This window comes from Balaenoptera borealis, assembly GCF_965194805.1.
Source record: "Balaenoptera borealis genome assembly, chromosome: 1".
Lineage (NCBI taxonomy): Eukaryota > Metazoa > Chordata > Mammalia > Artiodactyla > Balaenopteridae > Balaenoptera > Balaenoptera borealis.
In genome coordinates, this window is record NC_138860.1 from 80,639,100 (window position 1) to 80,658,129 (window position 19,030).

The following is a 19,030-nucleotide window of genomic DNA, read 5'->3' on the forward strand; positions in this document are numbered from 1 at the left end:
CGGGTAGATACTTAATACCAAGCAGTGCCCATCCTCATGGTGTCCTCCTACTCAGGGGGGTGGAGAGAGAGAGTCCATCCCCAGGGTCCTCCCTGTCCAAAAGGCAGAATCCCAAGATGGGGGTGACCAGGATTCTGGGATTCTCTGCAGTATCTCTGCAGAATCTGGGCTGGGTAGACAGACTTCTGGGCTGGAGAGACCATTGCAGCACCTCCACACCCCTCCTTTCTGCCTTTTGTCTTTGTTTCCATCTTCCCCAACACCTTTCAGGCCCGCTCTGCCCTGCCCCAGGCCTGGGCCAGCCCTCCCTACTTCCCAAGGAAAGACTATTACGGGAGGTTGTAACTGAGCCAGTGCTGGCGTGGCTGGCGTGGCTGGCGTGGCTGGCGTGGGAAAGGCCTGCGAGGGAGCCACACTGGCCCCAACTGCGGGCGGCTCTCAGGAAAGGTCAGCAGCCCGCAGGCAAGCAGCTGCTTTGGGTGCCTGGCCCTGTGACTGTCACAGTGCTCTAGGTCTTTGTACTCTTGTTCCCCCTGTTTGGGACACTTTCCCCAGACCTTGAAGGGCTGGCTCCTTCTCACCTCCTCAGGTGAGGTCAGTGGGTTACAGTGTCTGTCACCTCCTCAGGAGCGGCCTCCCAAAGCAGCATCTACTCTACATCTAACATCCTGCAGTATCATCTTATTACTCGTATCACAATCTGAAATTATCTTTCTGATTTGTTACCCGTTTCTTTTCGTCTCCCCTCACCAGAATGCAGGCTTCCAGAGGGCAAGGGCCATGCACATCTTTGCTGCTGCATTCCCAATGCCTAGGCTGCCTGACACATCCTGGGAGGGCTCAACTCTGTTGAACTGGCCAACTGGATGGATCTCCATTTCTTATTATTACTTTATTGATGTAATAAATAAAATAATGACACAGAAACACAGCAGACTTTTCCAGTTGATGAAGCATTGCATGAGTCACAGCATATTGTCTACATACAACAGCTTAGTCTGGGTTATCCCCATTTTACATGTGAGGCAACTGAGGCTCAGGGGGCCTGCAGGATTTGCCCCAGGTCTCAGGGCCGGTAGGTGGTGGAGCAGGAGCTCAGACAGACCCAACTTCTATTCTCGTTCCACAGCCCTATAGTCTTCTCTTCCTCTGACATTCTCATCCACGCAGGTGCCCACGGCAGGCACAAGTGTGCATGGGGAAGAAGAAGTCTGCACCATGACAGAGGCTGTCCTGCAACTGTGTGTAAGGAGACACATATGGAACTGCAGGAGAGTGGCCTGTGGAGGGGACCGTTGCACAGCATGAGGAGATGGGGGGGTGCCAACATGGAGCCACATCTGCCTCTGGGGTTTTTTTTTTAATTGAAGTAGAGTTGATTTACAATGTTGTGTTAGTTTCTGGTGTACAGCAAAGTGATTCATTATACATATATATATATATATATATATATATATATATACACACATATATATTCATTATATATATATACACATATATATTCATTATATATATACACATATATATTCATTATATATATATACACATATATATTCATTATACATATATATACACATATATATTCTTTTTCATATTCTTTTCCATTATAGTTTATTACAGTATATTGAATACAGTTCTCTGTGCTATACTGCAGGACCTTGTTATTTATCTGTTTTATATATAGTAGTGTGTATCTGTTAATCCTAAACCCCTAATTTATCCCTCCCCCACCCTCTCCCCTTTGGTAACCATAAGTTTGTTTTCTATGTCTATGAGTCTGTTTCTGTATTGTCAATATGTTCATTTGTATAATATTTTATTTTATTTTTTATAAATTTATTTATTTATTTTTGGCTGCGTTGGATCTTCGTTGCAGTGCGCGGGCTTTCCCTAGTTGCGGCGAGCAGGGGCTACCCTTCATTGCGGTGCGCGGGCTTCTCACTGCTGTGGCTTCTCTTATTGCGGCACGTGGGCTCTAGGCACCTGGGCTTTGGTAATTGTGGCATGTGGGCTCAGTAGTTGTGGCACACAGGCTTAGTTGCTACGTGGTATGTGGGATATTCCCGGACCAGGGCTTGGACCTGTGTCCCCTGCATTGGCAGGCAGATTCTTAACCACTGCGCCACCAGGGAAGCCCCTGTATCTTATTTTAGATTCCACATATAAGTGATATCATATGGTATTTGTCTTTGTCTTTCTGACTTACTTCAATTAGTATCTCTAGGTCCATCCATGTTGCTGCAAATGGCATTCTTTCATTCTTTTTATGGCTGAGTAATATTCCATTGTATATATGTACCACATCTTCTGTATCCATTCATCTGTCAATGGACATTTAGGTTGCTTCCATGTTTTGGCTATTGTAAATAATGCTACCATGAACATTGGGGTGCATGTATCCTTTCACATTCTTCAGGTATATACCCAGGAGTGGAATTGCTGGATCATATGGTAACTCAATTTTTAGTTTTTTAAGGAACCTCCATACTGTTTTCCATAGTGGCTGCACCAATATATATTCCCACCAACAGTATAGGACGCTTCTTTTTCCTCCACACCTCTTCCAGCATTTGTTATTTGTAGACTTTTTAATGATGGCCATTCTGAGCGGTGTGAGGTGGTACCTCACTGTAGTTTTGATTTGTATTTCTCTAATAATTAGAGATGTTGAGCATTTTTTCATGTGCAGAAGGGTTGTTTTTAATTCTCTAAAAGCTTTCTTTTCTCCTTTTAAAAATGTTCTCAACACGTTAATATATGTTGACTATCTCTGACATGCCAGTATTTTTCCAGGCACTGGGAATTCAACATAAATAAGAGAAGATTTTCACCTTGGAGTGGAAAAGAATGAAAAGAAACTCGGAAACCTATCTCTTTTGCCATTGATTCATTGTTTCCTTTTTTTTTTTTTTTTTTTTCCTTTCCTCCTGCTCAGTTACATGGGGATCTTTCCTGTGGCTCTAGTTGTATAAGAGATCTTCTGCCAGCTTTCAGCTGGTATTCTGTTCCACATGAAGATGTAGTTTTGATGTGTTTGTAGGGGGAGGTGAGCTCCATGTCCTTCTACTCGACCATCTTGATCTTCTCTATCTGATTCATTGTTGACTCGAGGAAATCGGATGCTCTTTGAGCTCTTTTACTATATTAAAAAGTAAGAAATTGATCTAATTTATCAGTGTCAATACTAATATTACATTTGCAAAAGGCCTTATAATTTTCCAAAAAATTGTAAATATAGTTATTATGTACATTACTTTATAGAGGAAGTTTATTTCATACCTTCATAAGAACAAGGAACAACTTTACTAGGCCTGGATCATTACAAATTCATGTACTAATTCTATAATAAAGCTATGATTTAGAAATGCAGCCAGACACATGCAGACCCACAGGGAAAAGGGGCTGTTGAGGGGAGGGCTAAGGGTGGACATTTCAGTTCACAGTCCCTCACTTATAGCGTGCTTCTTTTGTTACCTACTGGTTTGCAATAAGAAGTAAGAGGCACTAAAAGGTTAATATGCCGTGGGCACTTCTCTTCACCCAGATGTGAACTCCAAAAGAACAGGTTGTTGAGTTTTTATTTACTTTTGCATGCCTAGCCCCTAGCATGTTTGGTATTCTGTAGGCAGAGAATACTTGTTGACTAAATAGATAGAGCAAGAGTAACTATAAAGTAATGCCTTTGGTCCTGTAAATGCCTAGAGCTGTTCAGAGAAAAGGCATTATGTGAAATCTGAAATATCACTGCTCCTTTCCATAGCATTTTGGGAGTGTGTCATGATCGCTTGTCATGTCAGCAAAGCACATTCTGCTGGATGAAAAACTACATTCAAAAATACTATGGTTTTGCAAATGAGTCCATGTTGTGAGTTGAAATTGCAGCAAAGCATAGGTTACTAAAAGGGTACAGTTATGACCTGTGGTTAGAAAAGTTTCCTGGATTCTGATTTTTTAAAGCTTGAACATTTTGGTCTTCACAGGCAAATTCCTTAGAGGACTTTTTGTTCTAGTGATAGTTAAAGTCTTGAAAAGTCTGCACCTTTTCTGCTCTTCTCAGGTATCTTTAACATGAAATCATTCAGTGGGAAAGCAGTGAAGCAGGGCCCACCCATCCGTGTGGGGTTATGTCCCTAACTTCTTGGCATCTGTATTGGCTAGTAGTTAATCAGATCTGATCCCGAGATCTGAAGCCAGACCACCTGGTTCTAATGCCCACTTCCTGACTGTGTGACCTTGGGCAAGTCCCTTGACCTTCTTGAGTCTCAGATTCCCTGTCTGTGAAGTGGGGATGATAATCAGAGCATCTCTTTCATGGGTCTGTATAAGGCTATAAGAGTCCATGCCTGTAACGCACTTAGTACGGTGCTTGCTAATGGCAAACACTCAAGACTTGGTGGCTCTAATCTCCCTCCCCACCCCCATACCTAGAGGTCCCAAGTTGGAAGCCCCAGGTTAAGACTAATGTTCTCATTGTGTGACTGAAGCTAAGTCTCTTGACCTTGATCTCAGTTTTCTCACCTGTAAAATAATGCCAGGTAACCCTCAAATAAGGCAAAGCCTGCCCTTGGCAGTTATTTATCAAGTAATAACTGATTATACAAGGTAATGGTGGGCCGTTGGTAAAGTCTGAACACAGGGTAGGATGGTACACACACACACACACACACACACACACACACACACACCAGTTTTGTTCCCTGAATGCAAATGGTAGGAACGAAAAAGTAAAGAAAGATATTTGTGTATATTATCCTTGCTATGCTGGACACAGATCTCCTCAGATTCCCTCCATTGCCACCTCCTTTCCAAAAGCCCTGGTCTGGAACTTGCTATAAAGGACAAGATGTTGCTCCTTATACTTTCCAGCACTAAGAAAGAGACACAGCATTTATTCGGACTCTTTAGATTTGGAGGCTAGGTGTGCTGCACTTGAGAATATCACCTCCAACTAGTTGTGAGGTGATCCAGAAGGCTGGCAGTTTTAAGTGAGTCCCAGAGCAAGATAGGCCCCTGCAGCAGGTCCAGGCTGTAAACAAGCTGCCCCGCCTCTTGGGCCTTGTGATCCAGCACGTCCAGTGGTGCTAGAAATCCCTGTTGTGATGGATAAGGATGCTGTGTGGAGTCTGGCAAGCTCTGATGGGGAACTGCGGCACATACCCTGGGATTCTGGAACAAGGTTATGCCCTCTCTGACAAAGAATTACATCTGAAAAACAGCTCCGGGTTCGATATTGGGCCCTAATAGAGACCGAGTGCCTGACCAATGGGCACCAAGTGACCATTCAACATGAGCTGCCCATCATAAAACTGAATGTTATCTGATCCACGAGTCCTAAAGTTGGACAGGCAAAACAAGTACTTCATTCTGTGGTGGGCATGATACATCTGGACCAGTCTTGAACTGATCCAGAATTCAAAAGTAAATTGCATAAGCAGGTGGCCCAGACTGCCAATCTCCTGCCTCTATTGCTACTGCTTCTTCTTCAACCACATTTGTGACCTCATGGGGATTCCCTATAACCAACTGATAGATGTGCCAGGATGACACGTTGGCTCTAGCAGCAGTATGGTCTCACTCAGAGTGTCCCTGAAAGACAGTGCTAAAGGGAAATCCTCCCAGAGCTGCAGCATACATCAGTCATCCTCTTTGCACTTAGGGAAAGATGGTCCAGAGTAAGGATGGGCATGGACTACTAGGGAGTGGCAAATAGCTTGGCCAGTTGGTCAGAGAATGTCTGGGACATCTCTTAGTACTTCCATGCCTGGCGATGACTGTTAATGGGTAGCTACAACAACCAACAAGGGCAGGGCAACTAGGGGTCTATACCTTGGGGGAATGAAGTTCTGGATCACCCCACCAGAAAAACAACCCAGACCAGAAATGCTAACTAAAGGTGGGGGCATCTAGAATGAGTGGCAGAGGAGGGAGATGATGACTATCAATCAGAGCCTCTGGATCAGTTACAACTACAAGGATTGTAGCTTTTCTCACTCATCCTCTCACCTCAGTCTTTGAGAAAGACACCCTTGACCTCCACCTTGAAGGGGGTTGTGTGACTGAGTGTAGCTCCCTTCTCGGAGAGTAAGGATGTTTCTGTTTGTACAGAACAAATGTAAGCCCTGTCTTGTAGTATAAGACCTGTATATGATGAGAAGGCACAAGGAGTGGACTGTGTTGGACACAAAACTTGTACACCTCCTTAGATTCTTCTCATTGACTCCTTGGCTGGCTGCCTCCCAAACCACTTCCACTTTTTTCAGAGCCCTTTTTTGGGACCCGAGCTGGCTAGAGTCCAAGCTGAAGTCCTAGGAATGCACAGTCTTCACACCTCACCTGTTGAACCTATCTCTCTGAGTCACCTCTCCATTTCTGATTAATATCAGACACCACACCAAGGACCATGAGATCTGGCTTCCTGAGTAGATACTAAGGTACAGGGGATGCAATCTCTAAGTCGGTTCCTGTGGGACCATCTTGATCAACGGGAAGTGGGAAGTATGAGGGAGCTGGGAAGATAAGTTCCTCCTCCTTTCTCCCCTCTGTGGGTTACTCCAAGTTGTGGTTTCAGCTTGCACCCTGTCTGGAGAAAGTCCTCAAGTGAAAATGCCTGTCGAGAAACTGGATGTTTCTCTTTTCAGTTCATTTTGAAGTGGTAACCAATGCAGTAATATTATTTTGCTTTTTTTTTTTTTTTTTTTTTTTTGCTTCACTTCTCTTCTCCTCATCCTCACCACCCTGACCTTGTACCTCCCAAATAATGTGTCAAACTTTGAGTCTTGCATTGAGCTCTACTAAGACACTTGCTAAGCTTGTCCTCAAGACTAAATCCTGAGCTGGGATGCTTCCTCACTACAGGAGACATGATTGGGTTCATCAGTGTAGCCATTGCTCCTCCCCATGTAGAAGAATACACATCCCTGGGAGTTCCCTGGTGGCCTAGTGATTAGGATTCCAGGCTTTCACTGCTGTGGCTTGGGTTCAATCCCTGGTCAGGGAACTGAGATCCTGCAAGCCACCTGCTTTGGCTAATAATGTGTTAGCGGAAGGAGCATGTTTCACTCCCAGAGATGGGGAGAGCATTTAGGAAAGAGTGGATAACTCTTCATGCTCCTCTTCCCCTGCCACAGTGACTGTGGGAGGGTGTGTAGATATGGCAGCACCATAATGTTTAGGCAACCTGGGAGGCTGAGCCACCACCTGGGCAACAGCTGCCCTGAAGAGATGCCCAGCTCTTCAGTGTAACTTGCATAGGTAAGAAACAAACTTTTGGGGCTTCCCTGGTGGCGCAGTGGTTGGGAATCCGCCTGCCAATGCAGGGGACACGGGTTCGAGCCCTGGTCCGGGAAGATCCCACATGCTGCAGAGCAACTAAGCCCATGCACCACAATTGCTGAGCCTGCACTCTAGAGCCCACGAGCCACAAGTACTGAAGCCCATGCACCTAGAGCCCAAGATGCACAACGAAGAGTAGCCCCCGCTTGACGCAACTAGAGAAAGCCACGCGCAGCAACGAAGACCCAATGCAGCCAAAAATAAATAATAAATAAATTTATTAAAAAAAAAAAAACAAAAACAAACTTTTGTTGTGTTAAGCTGCTGAGATTTTGGTGTTCTTTGTCACCTCAGCATAACCTAGCCTATACTAACTGATGTTCCACTTCCAAACCATATGAAGGAGAGGTGTTCAAGAGAATCACACACCATCATGGGAGGAGGGCTTCAAGAAGAGGACAGGGGCATCTTGCTCCCTAGTTGACGTCTGCTGAGTCCACTCTGCTTTCAGTGCAGAGCATAGTGAGGGAGATCATTCATCATGCCTTAGTCTCGATCCCATCCCTGGGGGCTGGGATCAAGGCTAAGGCAACAGTTTTTAAGGAAAGGAAGAGGGCTCAGGCAGCTCAGGGGGAGGCAAGGCTTTGGGGTATGGGTGTGGCTGGGCCAGCCGTGACTCCTGGGGGAAGTCTTTCCCTCTCAGAGCTGCTGGGGAAGTAGCTCTCCAGGCTGTCGGGACTCCAAAGTCCTTCCTGGGTGCAAGGCAGTGTGTACTCTGTCCCTGGCCCCTCCAGCTGCATAATCCACTGCTGGCAGCCCCCAAGCCAGCTTCCACTCCAGTCACACATCCCCTGCTCCACCCTATTTCCTTTTTCCATGCAGTTGCACATGCTCATTCCTCTTCTAGAAACACCTTTCCCCACCTTCCTCAACCCTGCTCATCCTCCACAGCTCAGCTCAATCCCCTCTTCTGACGTCCCAACCCCCTGTACACGCAGGCACGCACTGCACACAGGGCTAGATTAGGAGCCTCTGAGGTGGGCTCCCGTAGAACCAGCCCACACCACTAACTCACCACAACCTTCTGTAAGTACCTGTTGGCAAGTCGTTTCCCCCTCTTGACATCTTGAGACAAGATCCTTTTTCTCTCTGGGCTCTCAGCACCAAGAACAGTGCCTGGCATGTAGCCATGGACTGTTGGCCTAAATCACAGTGAAATTTGTAAAAGAAGATCTAGTTTCTAGTCCCAGCTCTGCCATGAACATCTGAGACACTGAAAGACCCGGGCCAAGGCACTTAACTTCTCTGAGCTTCAGTCTACCCTTCTGGAAAATGGGGATAATGTTCCCTGACTCCTTCTCATTTGTGAGGATCACACGAGAGAGAAATGGGATTGGTCCTCTAGGGTGGCAGCAGATGTAAGCACACTGCAGGTTTAAGACATCAGCACTAAAGTTATTAATAACAACTGCTAATAATCTTGCTGCTAATAACGACCTGCTTAGTTGAAGGAAATTTTGCCTCCCTTTCTGCGGGATGGCCTGGTTTTGTCCTAACCCAGATCCATTCTCTGCTTGACGATGAAGCCAGGTTCCCTCTTCGCTACCCCCTTGTCTCACAGGTTTCATATGACCTCAGAAAGTCCTTCAAAAGTCTGACCCACATTCTTTCTGTTGCAGCTCTTCCCCCCTCTCCTCCTCGTGTGTCCTAAGAGCACAGTCCTGCCTATGAATCTTTGATGACCCCGAAGCCCCATCACCTTATAAGGCTTATCCTTCTGAGGTTGACGTCCCCACTGCCACTGCTCAGACAGAGGTAGAGAGATGGAGAGAGAGACAAAGAGAGAGGGAGAGAAAGGGAAGCCCCAGTCTGGAGTGAGGGCGTGGAGAAAGAATCACCGGAGAGATGGAGATAAGACAGCAGCAAGGACTCCCCAACACCCAGACCCACAATGACACGAATACTCACCACACCACCACCACCTTCAGCTGCCTGGCTTCCGGGGGAGGGACAATTGTCTTACGGCTTTCCATGACGTGAGTCCTCCGCGAGGGCTAGGGCTGTGGGTGAGGCGACATTTCCTGCCCCCGGGGGCTGGGGTGAGAGCAGAGATGAGTAGCTGAGGGTGCACACCTTTTGAGAGCCCAGACGCACACCCTGCTCCAGGGGGCTCCTTTCCTAGGCTGCCCCCATGGAGTTCCCCCTGGCCCAGATATGCCCCCAAGGTAAGTGTGAAGTTGGGGAATGTGGGTGGGAGGGAACATCAAGACCCCCACGACCCCTGCTCTCCTCCCTCTGGGCCTGAGCTCCCACTTCAGGGGTGACGGGTCACACTTCAAGCCAGAGCTGGCGGGCAGGCAGCCCACAACCCCTGCCCCTCTTCGGGGGCTCCAGGTCCACGCATCCCTGAGGATAAGGGTGACAGGGTCTTCTGAGGGCTTCTTCGAGTGGAGAGAGGAGGCAGCAGGAGGATGAAGGGGGCTGGGAGGCCGAGGATCCTGGGCCAGAAGAGGGACCTGCCCTGAAGAGATCCGCCTCCTTTCCCGGATTTCAGGACTTCCGGACCAGCCGAAGGCCAGCTGGCTTCCCAGCGCTCCTTCCTGGGGCCCAGTTTCCCTGCGAAGCCCCTCTGCGCCTCCTTGGCCCCTTGATCCTCCTCCCTGAGAAATCGTGTCTGCCATCCCTCCTGCATTTCTCCTGCTGTCACAACTGGCCCTGTCCTCCAGGTCCCCAGGGAGAGGCCTATGGGGCCCCTCTGAGCCTGGGGGAGGGGTGGACAGCAGAGGGAGAGGCAGGCCTTCACTGAGAAACTTCTCTGTCCTAACAGGGAGTCAAGAAGCCCCCACCATAACCTTCAGCACCTTCCAGCCCATAGACTTGAACCGCAGGAGCTGCCAGGGCCTGGGCTTGCTTCCAGGACCCAGACTCCAGGCCCTGAAGGCCGAGGAAGCCCGGCCCAGCCCCAGGGCCTCCGCTGCGCACGCTGGGGTGAGTGGGAACCTGGGGGGTGTTGCTCCCTCCTCTGCTCCCACCCTCCCACGGGTGAGGGCTTGCAGGGGGACAGAGGCCAAAGCAGGAATGAGCTGGGTCTGCCGACAAAGCCAGGGGCCCAGAGGGAGGGTCTGCATCTCTGTCCGTGGGCTTCATTTGCCCAGTGCATCCTCATCTCAGGCCTTCTCACTCACCCAGTCATAGGAAATCCTCCCTGTGAACCAGCTCAGTCCCTCCTACTGTAGGGTGAGCCCTCCCTCATTCTGGCCTCTGGCGTTCCCTTCATCCCTCAGGCCAGGGAATGTTTTTCTGTCCATCTGGAAGTCCTCACTCCCATTTAAGCACAGTTTAACAGTTCACTGCTACTGGATCAAAGGCCCACAGACCCAGATGGAAGTGGAAGGAAATTCCCTGGAAACAAAAACATTTTGACCTAAAGAAGAGATTTAAGTTACACTTTGGGAGGGACTTTCTGGGCAATTATACCCTAAAATAGGCAACAGGGATGGGGGATGGGGAGCTTCCTCTGCATGTCCAGGAGGGGCTAGGTATGAGGATGAGAAGGGAGTAGCTGGCTTGAAGTCAGAAGAAGGACCACTAATCATGGCTACTTCCCCCTCCTTGAACTCTTCCCCTATCCAGGCACCTCCCCAGGCCCCAGGGGCTGCCTGCAGCCCAAAGGATATTGGGAAGGAAGAGGTGCCTAGGGAAGAAGGCATGTCCCTGCAGGCTGAGACTCAGGCTTGGTTCCAGAAGACCCAGGCCCATGAGCTCCTGCAGCATGGGGCAGCCCCTGCTTGGTTCCACGGCTTCATCACCCGGAGGTGAGTCACAGAGGAAGAAATAGGCTCAGAGAAGGGCAGGGGCCAGTCCTGGGTCCTGCGGTCAATCAGGAGTAGATTGAGGCTACAGGCCAGGCTATGACACCTGGAGCTTCCAAGGCTACTCGTTAAGGCAGCTCCCCTGGGGGAGATCATTGGAGAGGCTCTAGCCCAAACCCCCCACTCCGTGCCTCAGTTTCTCCCTTCTAGGCTCAACTTTCCCCCTGTCTCTAAGGCTTCTAGTGCTCAACTTTCCACCTCTGCCTCAGTCTCTCTCCCTCCATCTTTATTTACCTCTGGCTCTCTCCAGCCCTCTCCTCTTTCTTCCCTCCCTTGCAGTTCCTCCCTCTTTCTCCACTTCTCAGCTTCACTTCTCCTGTATCTCTCTGTTCACATCCTCTGTTCAGCTTGTGACTTGTGAAGTCTAGAAGTCTATTACCACCCCTGTTGCTGCGGCCGCTGTACTGCCCCCCTTAGTCCCCCACCCCAGGCCGCTTTTCCAGGATGAGGCCAGGAGGAGGATGCAGGGCTGGGAGGTCTCCTGACCATCCACGCCCAGTCCCTGCAGCAGGAGCGCAGTGCCCACATCCTCTGTCTCCCATCTCCACCCTTCTCTAGCCACTTAAGCCCTCTTGGTAGTGGGTAGGGGTCCCCCCATGAGAGCCAGGGAGACAGGGGGTGAGGCTGGAAGAGTCCGAGCATCTTCCGTGTCTTCTCCATCACCCACAGAGAGGCCGAGAGGCTGCTAGAGAGGAAGCCTCAGGGATGCTACTTGGTGCGTTTCAGCGAGAGCGCCGTGACCTTTGTACTGACTTACAGGTGAGGGGCGGAGCGCTGCGCTGGGCGACAGGGAGGCGGGGCTTCGGGCTAATCAGGGGGTGGGACTTGATACTGACGGACGTGTGAGGGGAAGAACTTCATGCTGACTCCCAGCAGGGGCGGAGGGGGTCTATGCTCAGCCCCCAGGCTACTAAGGAAGGGTGGGAGACACGGGCGCGGGGCGGGTAGGGGTCACTCCTCGTGCTGGTGCCCTGGCCGGGAAGAGGGAGCAGGTCTGATCCTGACTAGTGCCTCCAGGAGCCGGACTTGCTGCCGCCACTTCCTGCTGGCCCAACTCGTGGACGGGCGCCACGTGGTGCTGGGCGAGGACAGCGCCCACGCGCGGCTGCAGGACCTGCTGCTGCACTACAAGGCGTGCCCGCTGAGCCCCTACGGGGAGACGCTCACCGAGCCCCTCGCCCGCCAGGTACGCCACCCCCATCCCCGGCCCTGACACTGACCCTGACCCTGGGAACCCAGGCCAGAGCCCAGGCCGCAGGACCTCGACATCAGGCACTTTCCCATTCCCACCGACGACCCAGCCAAACCTCCCTTGCCCACACATCTCCACGCAGATGCCCTTCCAGAAAGATGCGTGTGCTGGAGGAGGGGTCCTTGAGAGACCAGCCCAGCCACACAAAGCCTGGAGGGGCTGGGAGTGGCCAGCTAGGCAGACGGGTCATTTGGGGGGGGGGGGTTGTTTTTTGTTTTTTTGTTTTTTGCCTCGAAGCTTGTGGGATCTTAGTTCCCTGATCAGGCATTGAACTCGGCAGTGAAAGTGCCCAGTTCTAACCACTGGACGGCCAGGGAATTACTGGGTCATTTGTTCTTTAAATTAAGAGATATTTACTGAGACAAGACAGATGGGTGTCAAACCCACAAAGCTACTTACCAGCGGCAAAGACATATAATAGGAATCAAGTGTGAGAGTGTGATGAGAGAGGAAATACAGAGTGGGGTGCCATTTAGCTCACGTGGTGGGGAGCTGCATCAGAGAGTGCCTCCCTGAGGAAGTTCAGGCAGTTCTGAGGGACCGCTCTGTGCCAGGCATTGGTCCGGGCACTGGGAAAATAGCAGTAAACAAAACTGACCCAAATATCCCTACCTCCATGGAGCTTCCATTCTAGTGACAGGAGACAGACGACTGACGAATGTGTAATACAGATAACAAACAGAGAATACAGAAACAAGGAGTGACAGGGTTGGGGCTATTTTACATAGGAACATCAAGGAAGGCTATTCTGGTAAGGGGACATTTGAACAGAGGCCTGAATAAAGTAAGGGAGAAAGTCATGCAGATAACTAGAGGAAAAACATTCTAGGTAGATGGCACAGCAGGTGCAAAGGCCCTGAGGCAGAAGGATCCTTGATGTGTGTGAATAAGAGTAAGAGCAGTAAGGAAGCTAGCATGGGTAGAGAGGTAGGAAATGAGACCACAGGGGTGAAGGAAAGGGGCCCAGTAAATTCTTGTATGATTTGGAATTTTATTCTGAGTGAGATGGGATGGCACTGGACAGTTACAAGCTAAAGAGTGACATGACCTGGCAAGTTTGGGAGGGACATGGGTGACCAGATGGAGACCACTACAATACTTCAGGAGCGAAGATGGCAGCCTGGACCAGGTTGGTAGAGGTGAAGGGGTGAGGAGGTGGAACACTGGGTCTGTTTGGAAAGTGGAGCTGACAGAGTTTTTGCAGGATTGGGTGAGGAGTGTGAAAAGATGGAGTTGTCATTGACTGAGATGAGGAAGGCTATAGGAGGAGCAAGTCTGGGGGAGGCAGGGGAGATCACGAGTTCAGTTTTTGACATTTGCGGTTTGAGACATCCATTCAATATCCAAATGGAGATGTCAAGTACACAGTTGGACTATATGGATCTGGAGTTTAGGACAGAAGTCTAGGTTGGAGATCAACATTTGGGAGCCATCAGCATGTAGATGGATTGATTCTAAAGCCTTCAGGAGGGATGAAATCTCAGGAATGAGTGTAGCTGGAAAAGAATACCAAGTCTCCAGCATTGAGAGTTTGCAGAAATGAGGGGGAACCTACAAAGAAAACTGAGAAGGAGCAATCAGAGAGAGAGGGGAGAAGAACCAGGAGTGTGACGCTCTTGACGCGAAGCAAAGAAAATGCATCAGGGAAGAGCAGGTGCCAGTGGGTCCAGAATTAACCTCTGGATTTGGCCAACAGAAGGTCACTAGTGACCTGGGCAAGAATAGTTTCCTGGAGCTTGATTGGAGTCAGTTCAAAGAACTTGCCTTGAGGAACTGTGCCTAGGGGTAACTCTTGTGTGGAATTTTGTGAGGAATAAGGGGAGACCTGAAGATTTCCAAGCAGTTGGAACAGGGTGTAGGGAAGTCTGGTGGGGAGGGGAGCCAGCTGGAGCTGCGAGAGCCGAAGGCAGAGCTATCAGAGACCACGCTCCATGGCCGGCCCTCAGAGGGTCTTATCACTCACGTTTTCTGGAGTTTGGGCTTTATCCTGGAGCAACACGCAGCCACGGAAGGATTGCTAGGGGAACTTCTGCAGGCTCACTCTGCTCACGGAGTGGAGAATGGGTTAGCAGGGCAAGATGATGCAGGAGGACGACTTAGGAGGCCTGAACTGGAGTGGTAGCTGTGGGCATGGAGAAAGTGTGCAGATGTAAAGATATTTAGGCAGTGGAAGGAGCAGGGCTTGTGCTCCGTTAGATGTGGGGAGGAAGGGAGGGAGGTGTCCAGATTGACTCCTAAGGTGCTGCTGTTTCGGCAGCAGGGTAGAGGTGCTATTTTTTATTCATAAAGGGAATACTAAGAACTCTTAGGGGGTTGAGGCAAGGAAAAGAATTCTGATTTGAATCCATGAACTGCCTATACACCTTCAGACGGAGACATACACTTGGCGGATTGCAGAAGCATGAGAAAAGGCCTATGGCCTGAGCCTTCCAAAAGTAGTGGGCATGTGGAGAACATTCAGGAACCCAGGGATAAATGCTGAGCAAAAAGCATACCTAACATGGGAAGGAACCCTATAAGGCTCATCTCCTCATCCCTGAGGCAGTGTCTCTGTCCCTCGAATATCTAGCTTATAGCTCCATAAAGTAGTCGCCTGGCACCTGCAGAAATAAACACAGGCACAGAAGTCTTGGAGATCTATCCCCACGCCGAAAAATTTTAGGCTAAAGACTTCTAAAGCCTTGTTGCAGTTTTACAACCACAGGTACAAATGGCGACTGGCCTGGCCCTGGCCCAGATGAAGTTAAGTTTAATGCTAAATATGGCCTGTGACCAGAGCGACTGTCCCGCCTCCTGGTCTCCTTGCCCCCTCTTCCTCACCCAGAAACCCAGCGCCACCCAAATTTCTGTGTCGCACCTCCACCCCCGACATTATCCATATGGACGAGATTATTTTGCGCCCCCCTGAATCACCTGCCGACTCCCACCCGCCCCTCGCGCACCAAGTCCCTGAGGCCTCCTTCTTTCCCCGCAGACTCCTGAGCCCGCAGGACTGTCCCTAAGGACTGAAGAATCAGACTCTGGAAGCAAAAGCCAGGACCCACAACCTCAGTATACCTCAATCCTCAAAAAGGAGCAAAGCGCAGCCCCCACGCAGAAAGACGGGGCAGGGGAGCCAAAGCAGGTACTGGGCGGGAGGGGCGGAGAGAGGTGGTGGGGCCTGAGGGAGGGGAGGAGCCGGGAGACGAAAAGAGGGACGGCCCTGCGGTCAGGGGGCAGGGCCAGCGGGGAGTGGGCGGGGCCTGCAGGGAGCGGAGGCTCGGGCTGAGCTCCAGCTTTGGCCCTGCCTGCGTTGCTCTGACCCACTCTCCTCCCCGCCTGCCTTCTCTCCTAGACGTCCCAGCCGCCCAAGCCCAAGCCTCCCGTCCGCGCCAAACCTCAGCTGCCTCCCGAAGTCTACAAAAGCCCCGCTCCGAGACCCCGCCCAACCCCGCCCCCCAAGCCCTCCAACCCCATCTACCACGAACCTGATGAACCCATAGACTTCTATGCCATGGGCCGTGGCAGCCCCGGGGAAGCCCCCAGCAACATTTATGCCGAGGTGGAGGTGAAGGTGCCTGATTCAGGGTGTGAGGGCCCGCCGTGCATCCTCAGGCACGAAGTCCTACGGAAGTGCCAGTCCAGGCCTGTCCCAGGAAGCCAGGTAAATGGGGGTGCAAGGAGGATTTCCTGAAAGCTAGATTGCGGAGGGTGGAGAAGGTGTTCAGACTGGATGCCTGGGTCAGGGTGAATGTAGGTCAGAGGTCTGAGGTGAGATGGGAAGGACAGAGGGTCCAGGCTGCCAGCAACCCTCTTCCAGGCCCAGATTTGCTCCCTCTCCTCTGCCTGGAGTTACTGGGACCTGCCTCCCCTTTGTCAAGTCCCCACTCCCTCCACTTCCCAGAGAAAATAGAGGCCCCGTCAGCCTTCCCCCAACTGAGCCTGTGTCCCTCTCACCTGGCTTGTTCTCTTCAGACCCACCTGAGATTGACCCCACCCTGTGCTGGGAATCTTGGCTCCACCTCTCCTCTCCTCTCCAGTCTGAACTTGGGCCTCTCTCACTATGGCTCCCTCCCCTCAGCCTTCAGGGCCCTCCTAAAGAAGAGCACCTGGAGTCCCTTGTGTCACCTCAGATGAGCTCAGGGGAGGGGGTACCTGCACGTCCCCTCCTTCTGCACACTCCTCCTCTCCTCCATCCTCCCACCTGCCCAGTCTTCTCATTGATCAGTTCAAGTCAGTATCTTGTTTCATGGGATGTGTTAGACCCACCAGCTGCTCCCACGCAATCCCTCTGCCTCTGCCCCCCTCCTCAGGCCCTTCCCCCCCCTCCCCCCCCCCCCACTGCTGGCACCTCAGGCTCCCCCTCAGCTCTTGTGCCTGCTCACACTTATCCACACCCCTGCCACCTGCTACCATCCTAGAGCTGATGTCACCAGCCCATGTCTCTATGCAAACTTCTCTCCAGGCTTCTGCTCGGCTCCCCAACATCCCACAGCTTCTTGGACTCAGCACAGCCAACACTGTTCTTACCCTACTCCCCGGATTGCTCGCTCCATTGTTCCCTCTCTGATCGGGTACCTCTCCAGTCACCCAACTATTCAAGGTCGTAGGGCTGCCTTGACATCTCCCCTCTCTTCACCCTCACTCCCCTATAAGCCACTGATTCCTGCTGAGTCTCTTCCTAAATATATTTTTCCTTTCCCCAGTGTCAGCCCCCATCATCTCTCATCAGGACTTATCCAAGGGCTTCTTAACTGGTCTCCTAACCACCAATCTTGCCACTTCTGACCCACTCTGCCCCAAGAAAGTCAGAATGGTCTTTCTAAAACAGCTACCTGGCCCATGAGGCCCTCTATACTTGTGTGGGCTGGGGAACCACCTCCTCAGTCTTACCATCAGCTGCTCCCACCCTCCCAGAACTGGTCACATTTCTCCAAACACACCAAGTGGTTTCAAACCTCCCAAGGTTTTGCACATGCCAGTCCCTCTGGCTATAGCTACTTCCTGCAAGTGCACCCTCCTGCTGCCCAGCAACCTTCTAATCATCCTTCAAGACCAGCTTGCCCTTCTCCTCCTCTGCAAAGACTTCCCTGACCTCACCGCAGAGGCCGTCCACACAGAGGCTTTATACACACCTGCCATGCCACTGATCATTGACACCCATCTCCCCTCTCCCCCAGCAGAGTGTGAGCTCCCTGCGGGCAGGGGCTGGGACTTGTTCATCTCTGTTTCCAGAGCACCCAGCACAGTGCCTGGCAAAGAGCAAATGCTCAGGAAATGTTTGTTGAATGAATGAGAGAGGTTTAGACCTCCTCTCTGCAGGGCAATGTCTGTTGAGATCAGACGTCTTGGCCCTTGAGGCTGCAGGTAAGCGTAGGAGGCAGAAGGTAGAGGGTGTGACCTGAGACCATCCTTCTCTCTACAGAATCCAGGTGGCCAACAACTGCATTCTGAGAACTCTGTGGCTGAACAAGGCCCTCCTGTGCCCCACAAGCCCCTACCCCGCTGGGGGCACACCCTCCCCCACAACCTTTCTAGATAGGTGCTTCAGAACAGAGGTCAGGCATGGCTCCCCCTGGGGCCTCCTCAGTAGCTGCTGAGTCTGAGCTGGGGCGGGGCAGGGCAGCGGGGGGATAACTTGGAACAGCGGGTCCAGAGACCTTCACACACACCCAGGCGCCCTTCTCAGAAAATGTGGATGGAACAAACTGTAGATGATCAAAGCTGGAAAGGACCTCAGCCATCATCCCTTGCAAACATGGCAAAAAGGTGTCACCTCGCATGCCAACTCCAATCCATTCATTGTGGCGCCTAGAGCGCTGCATTGGAAAGGATGTTAAGGTCATATCTGAACTCAGCAGAAAAGAACTCTGTGATTGATTAGTGATGTCTGCCACGGGTGAGAGAAGGAAAAGGAGCAGCATCTCCTTTGCCCTTACTGGTCAAGTTCGACTCCCTCACTGTACAGATAAGGAAACAAAACCAGAGGGGGATAGTGGCTTCGTCTTGACGAAGGACTAGAACCCCAGCTTCCTGTTTAGTGCTCTGTTCCGTACCTCACATCCACTAACTCTTTACCACGGGAAATGTCAGAGATTTCCTCAGGAAATCTGGCTGCTTTCCAGAGTTCTGCCGCATGGGGGCCCGGGTGCTTGTTCCCCTCCTCCAGATCCCAGCTTAGCCCTGTTCCCCTAACTGATCTGGGCCCCCACAAAGAAGCCTGGAGGTCAGAGGAGCAAATGTGGAGTCTGCTTCCTTTTAGGGACACACCCACTGGTTCCCTCCCAAGAGTCTCCAAGAATCCAATGGCTCAGTGCTTGCCTCTAAGGAAGTAGGCTAGGAGGGCCCTGCTGCATCCCGCTGCCCTGGTTTCTCCTCCTGGAGTCTTATTTCCTTGGCCCTCTGAGCCTTTGAGTCTGGGCCCTGGTCCAATGCTGCTGTTGTCTGAGGAACAGTTTGGCGAGAACAGATGTTAGAACTTGTTTGTTGATTCTTGTCTAGCTAATAAATCATCGCCAACCACCTCCCCCAACAGGGATTCAAGTGCTCCAGGCTCCTTCTGTCTCTCCTTCTGACTATCTCTCTCATATTGTGGAAGGCAATTGTTGAACGACCATTGCAATGGGGGGAGAAGGGTCGGGGGTTGAGAGACTCC

General features: G+C 51.1%; 1 protein-coding gene and 1 long non-coding RNA gene across 2 annotated transcripts; one reads left to right on the plus strand and one right to left on the minus strand.

Annotated features, from left to right (window-relative positions):
- Positions 1 to 6,670: 6,670 nt before the first annotated feature.
- LOC309632072 lies at positions 6,671 to 15,275 on the minus strand. Its single transcript, XR_014246713.1, has 2 exons — positions 14,360 to 15,275; positions 6,671 to 9,366 (listed from the first exon to the last, which is right to left on the minus strand). It is a non-coding gene; the product is annotated as an uncharacterized lncRNA (long non-coding RNA).
- SH2D2A (SH2 domain containing 2A) lies at positions 9,364 to 18,922 on the plus strand. The gene is made up of 8 exons (XM_082399128.1): positions 9,364 to 9,497; positions 10,100 to 10,260; positions 10,906 to 11,087; positions 11,814 to 11,903; positions 12,162 to 12,330; positions 15,371 to 15,520; positions 15,731 to 16,039; positions 17,801 to 18,922. The coding sequence occupies exons 1-8, from the start codon at positions 9,464 to 9,466 to the stop codon at positions 17,915 to 17,917; spliced, it is 1,212 nt and encodes a 403-aa protein (XP_082255254.1). The 5' UTR covers positions 9,364 to 9,463; the 3' UTR covers positions 17,918 to 18,922.
- The last annotated feature ends 108 nt before the right edge of the window (positions 18,923 to 19,030 follow it).

Coding starts and splice junctions, on each gene's coding strand:
- SH2D2A (XM_082399128.1), top strand. CDS start 9,464: ATGGAGTTCCCCCTGGCCCAGATATGCCCCCAAG. Junction 10,261..10,905: donor CCTCCGCTGCGCACGCTGGG/GTGAGTGGGAAC, acceptor TCCCCTATCCAG/GCACCTCCCCAGGCCCCAGG. Junction 16,040..17,800: donor GGCCTGTCCCAGGAAGCCAG/GTAAATGGGGGT, acceptor TTCTCTCTACAG/AATCCAGGTGGCCAACAACT.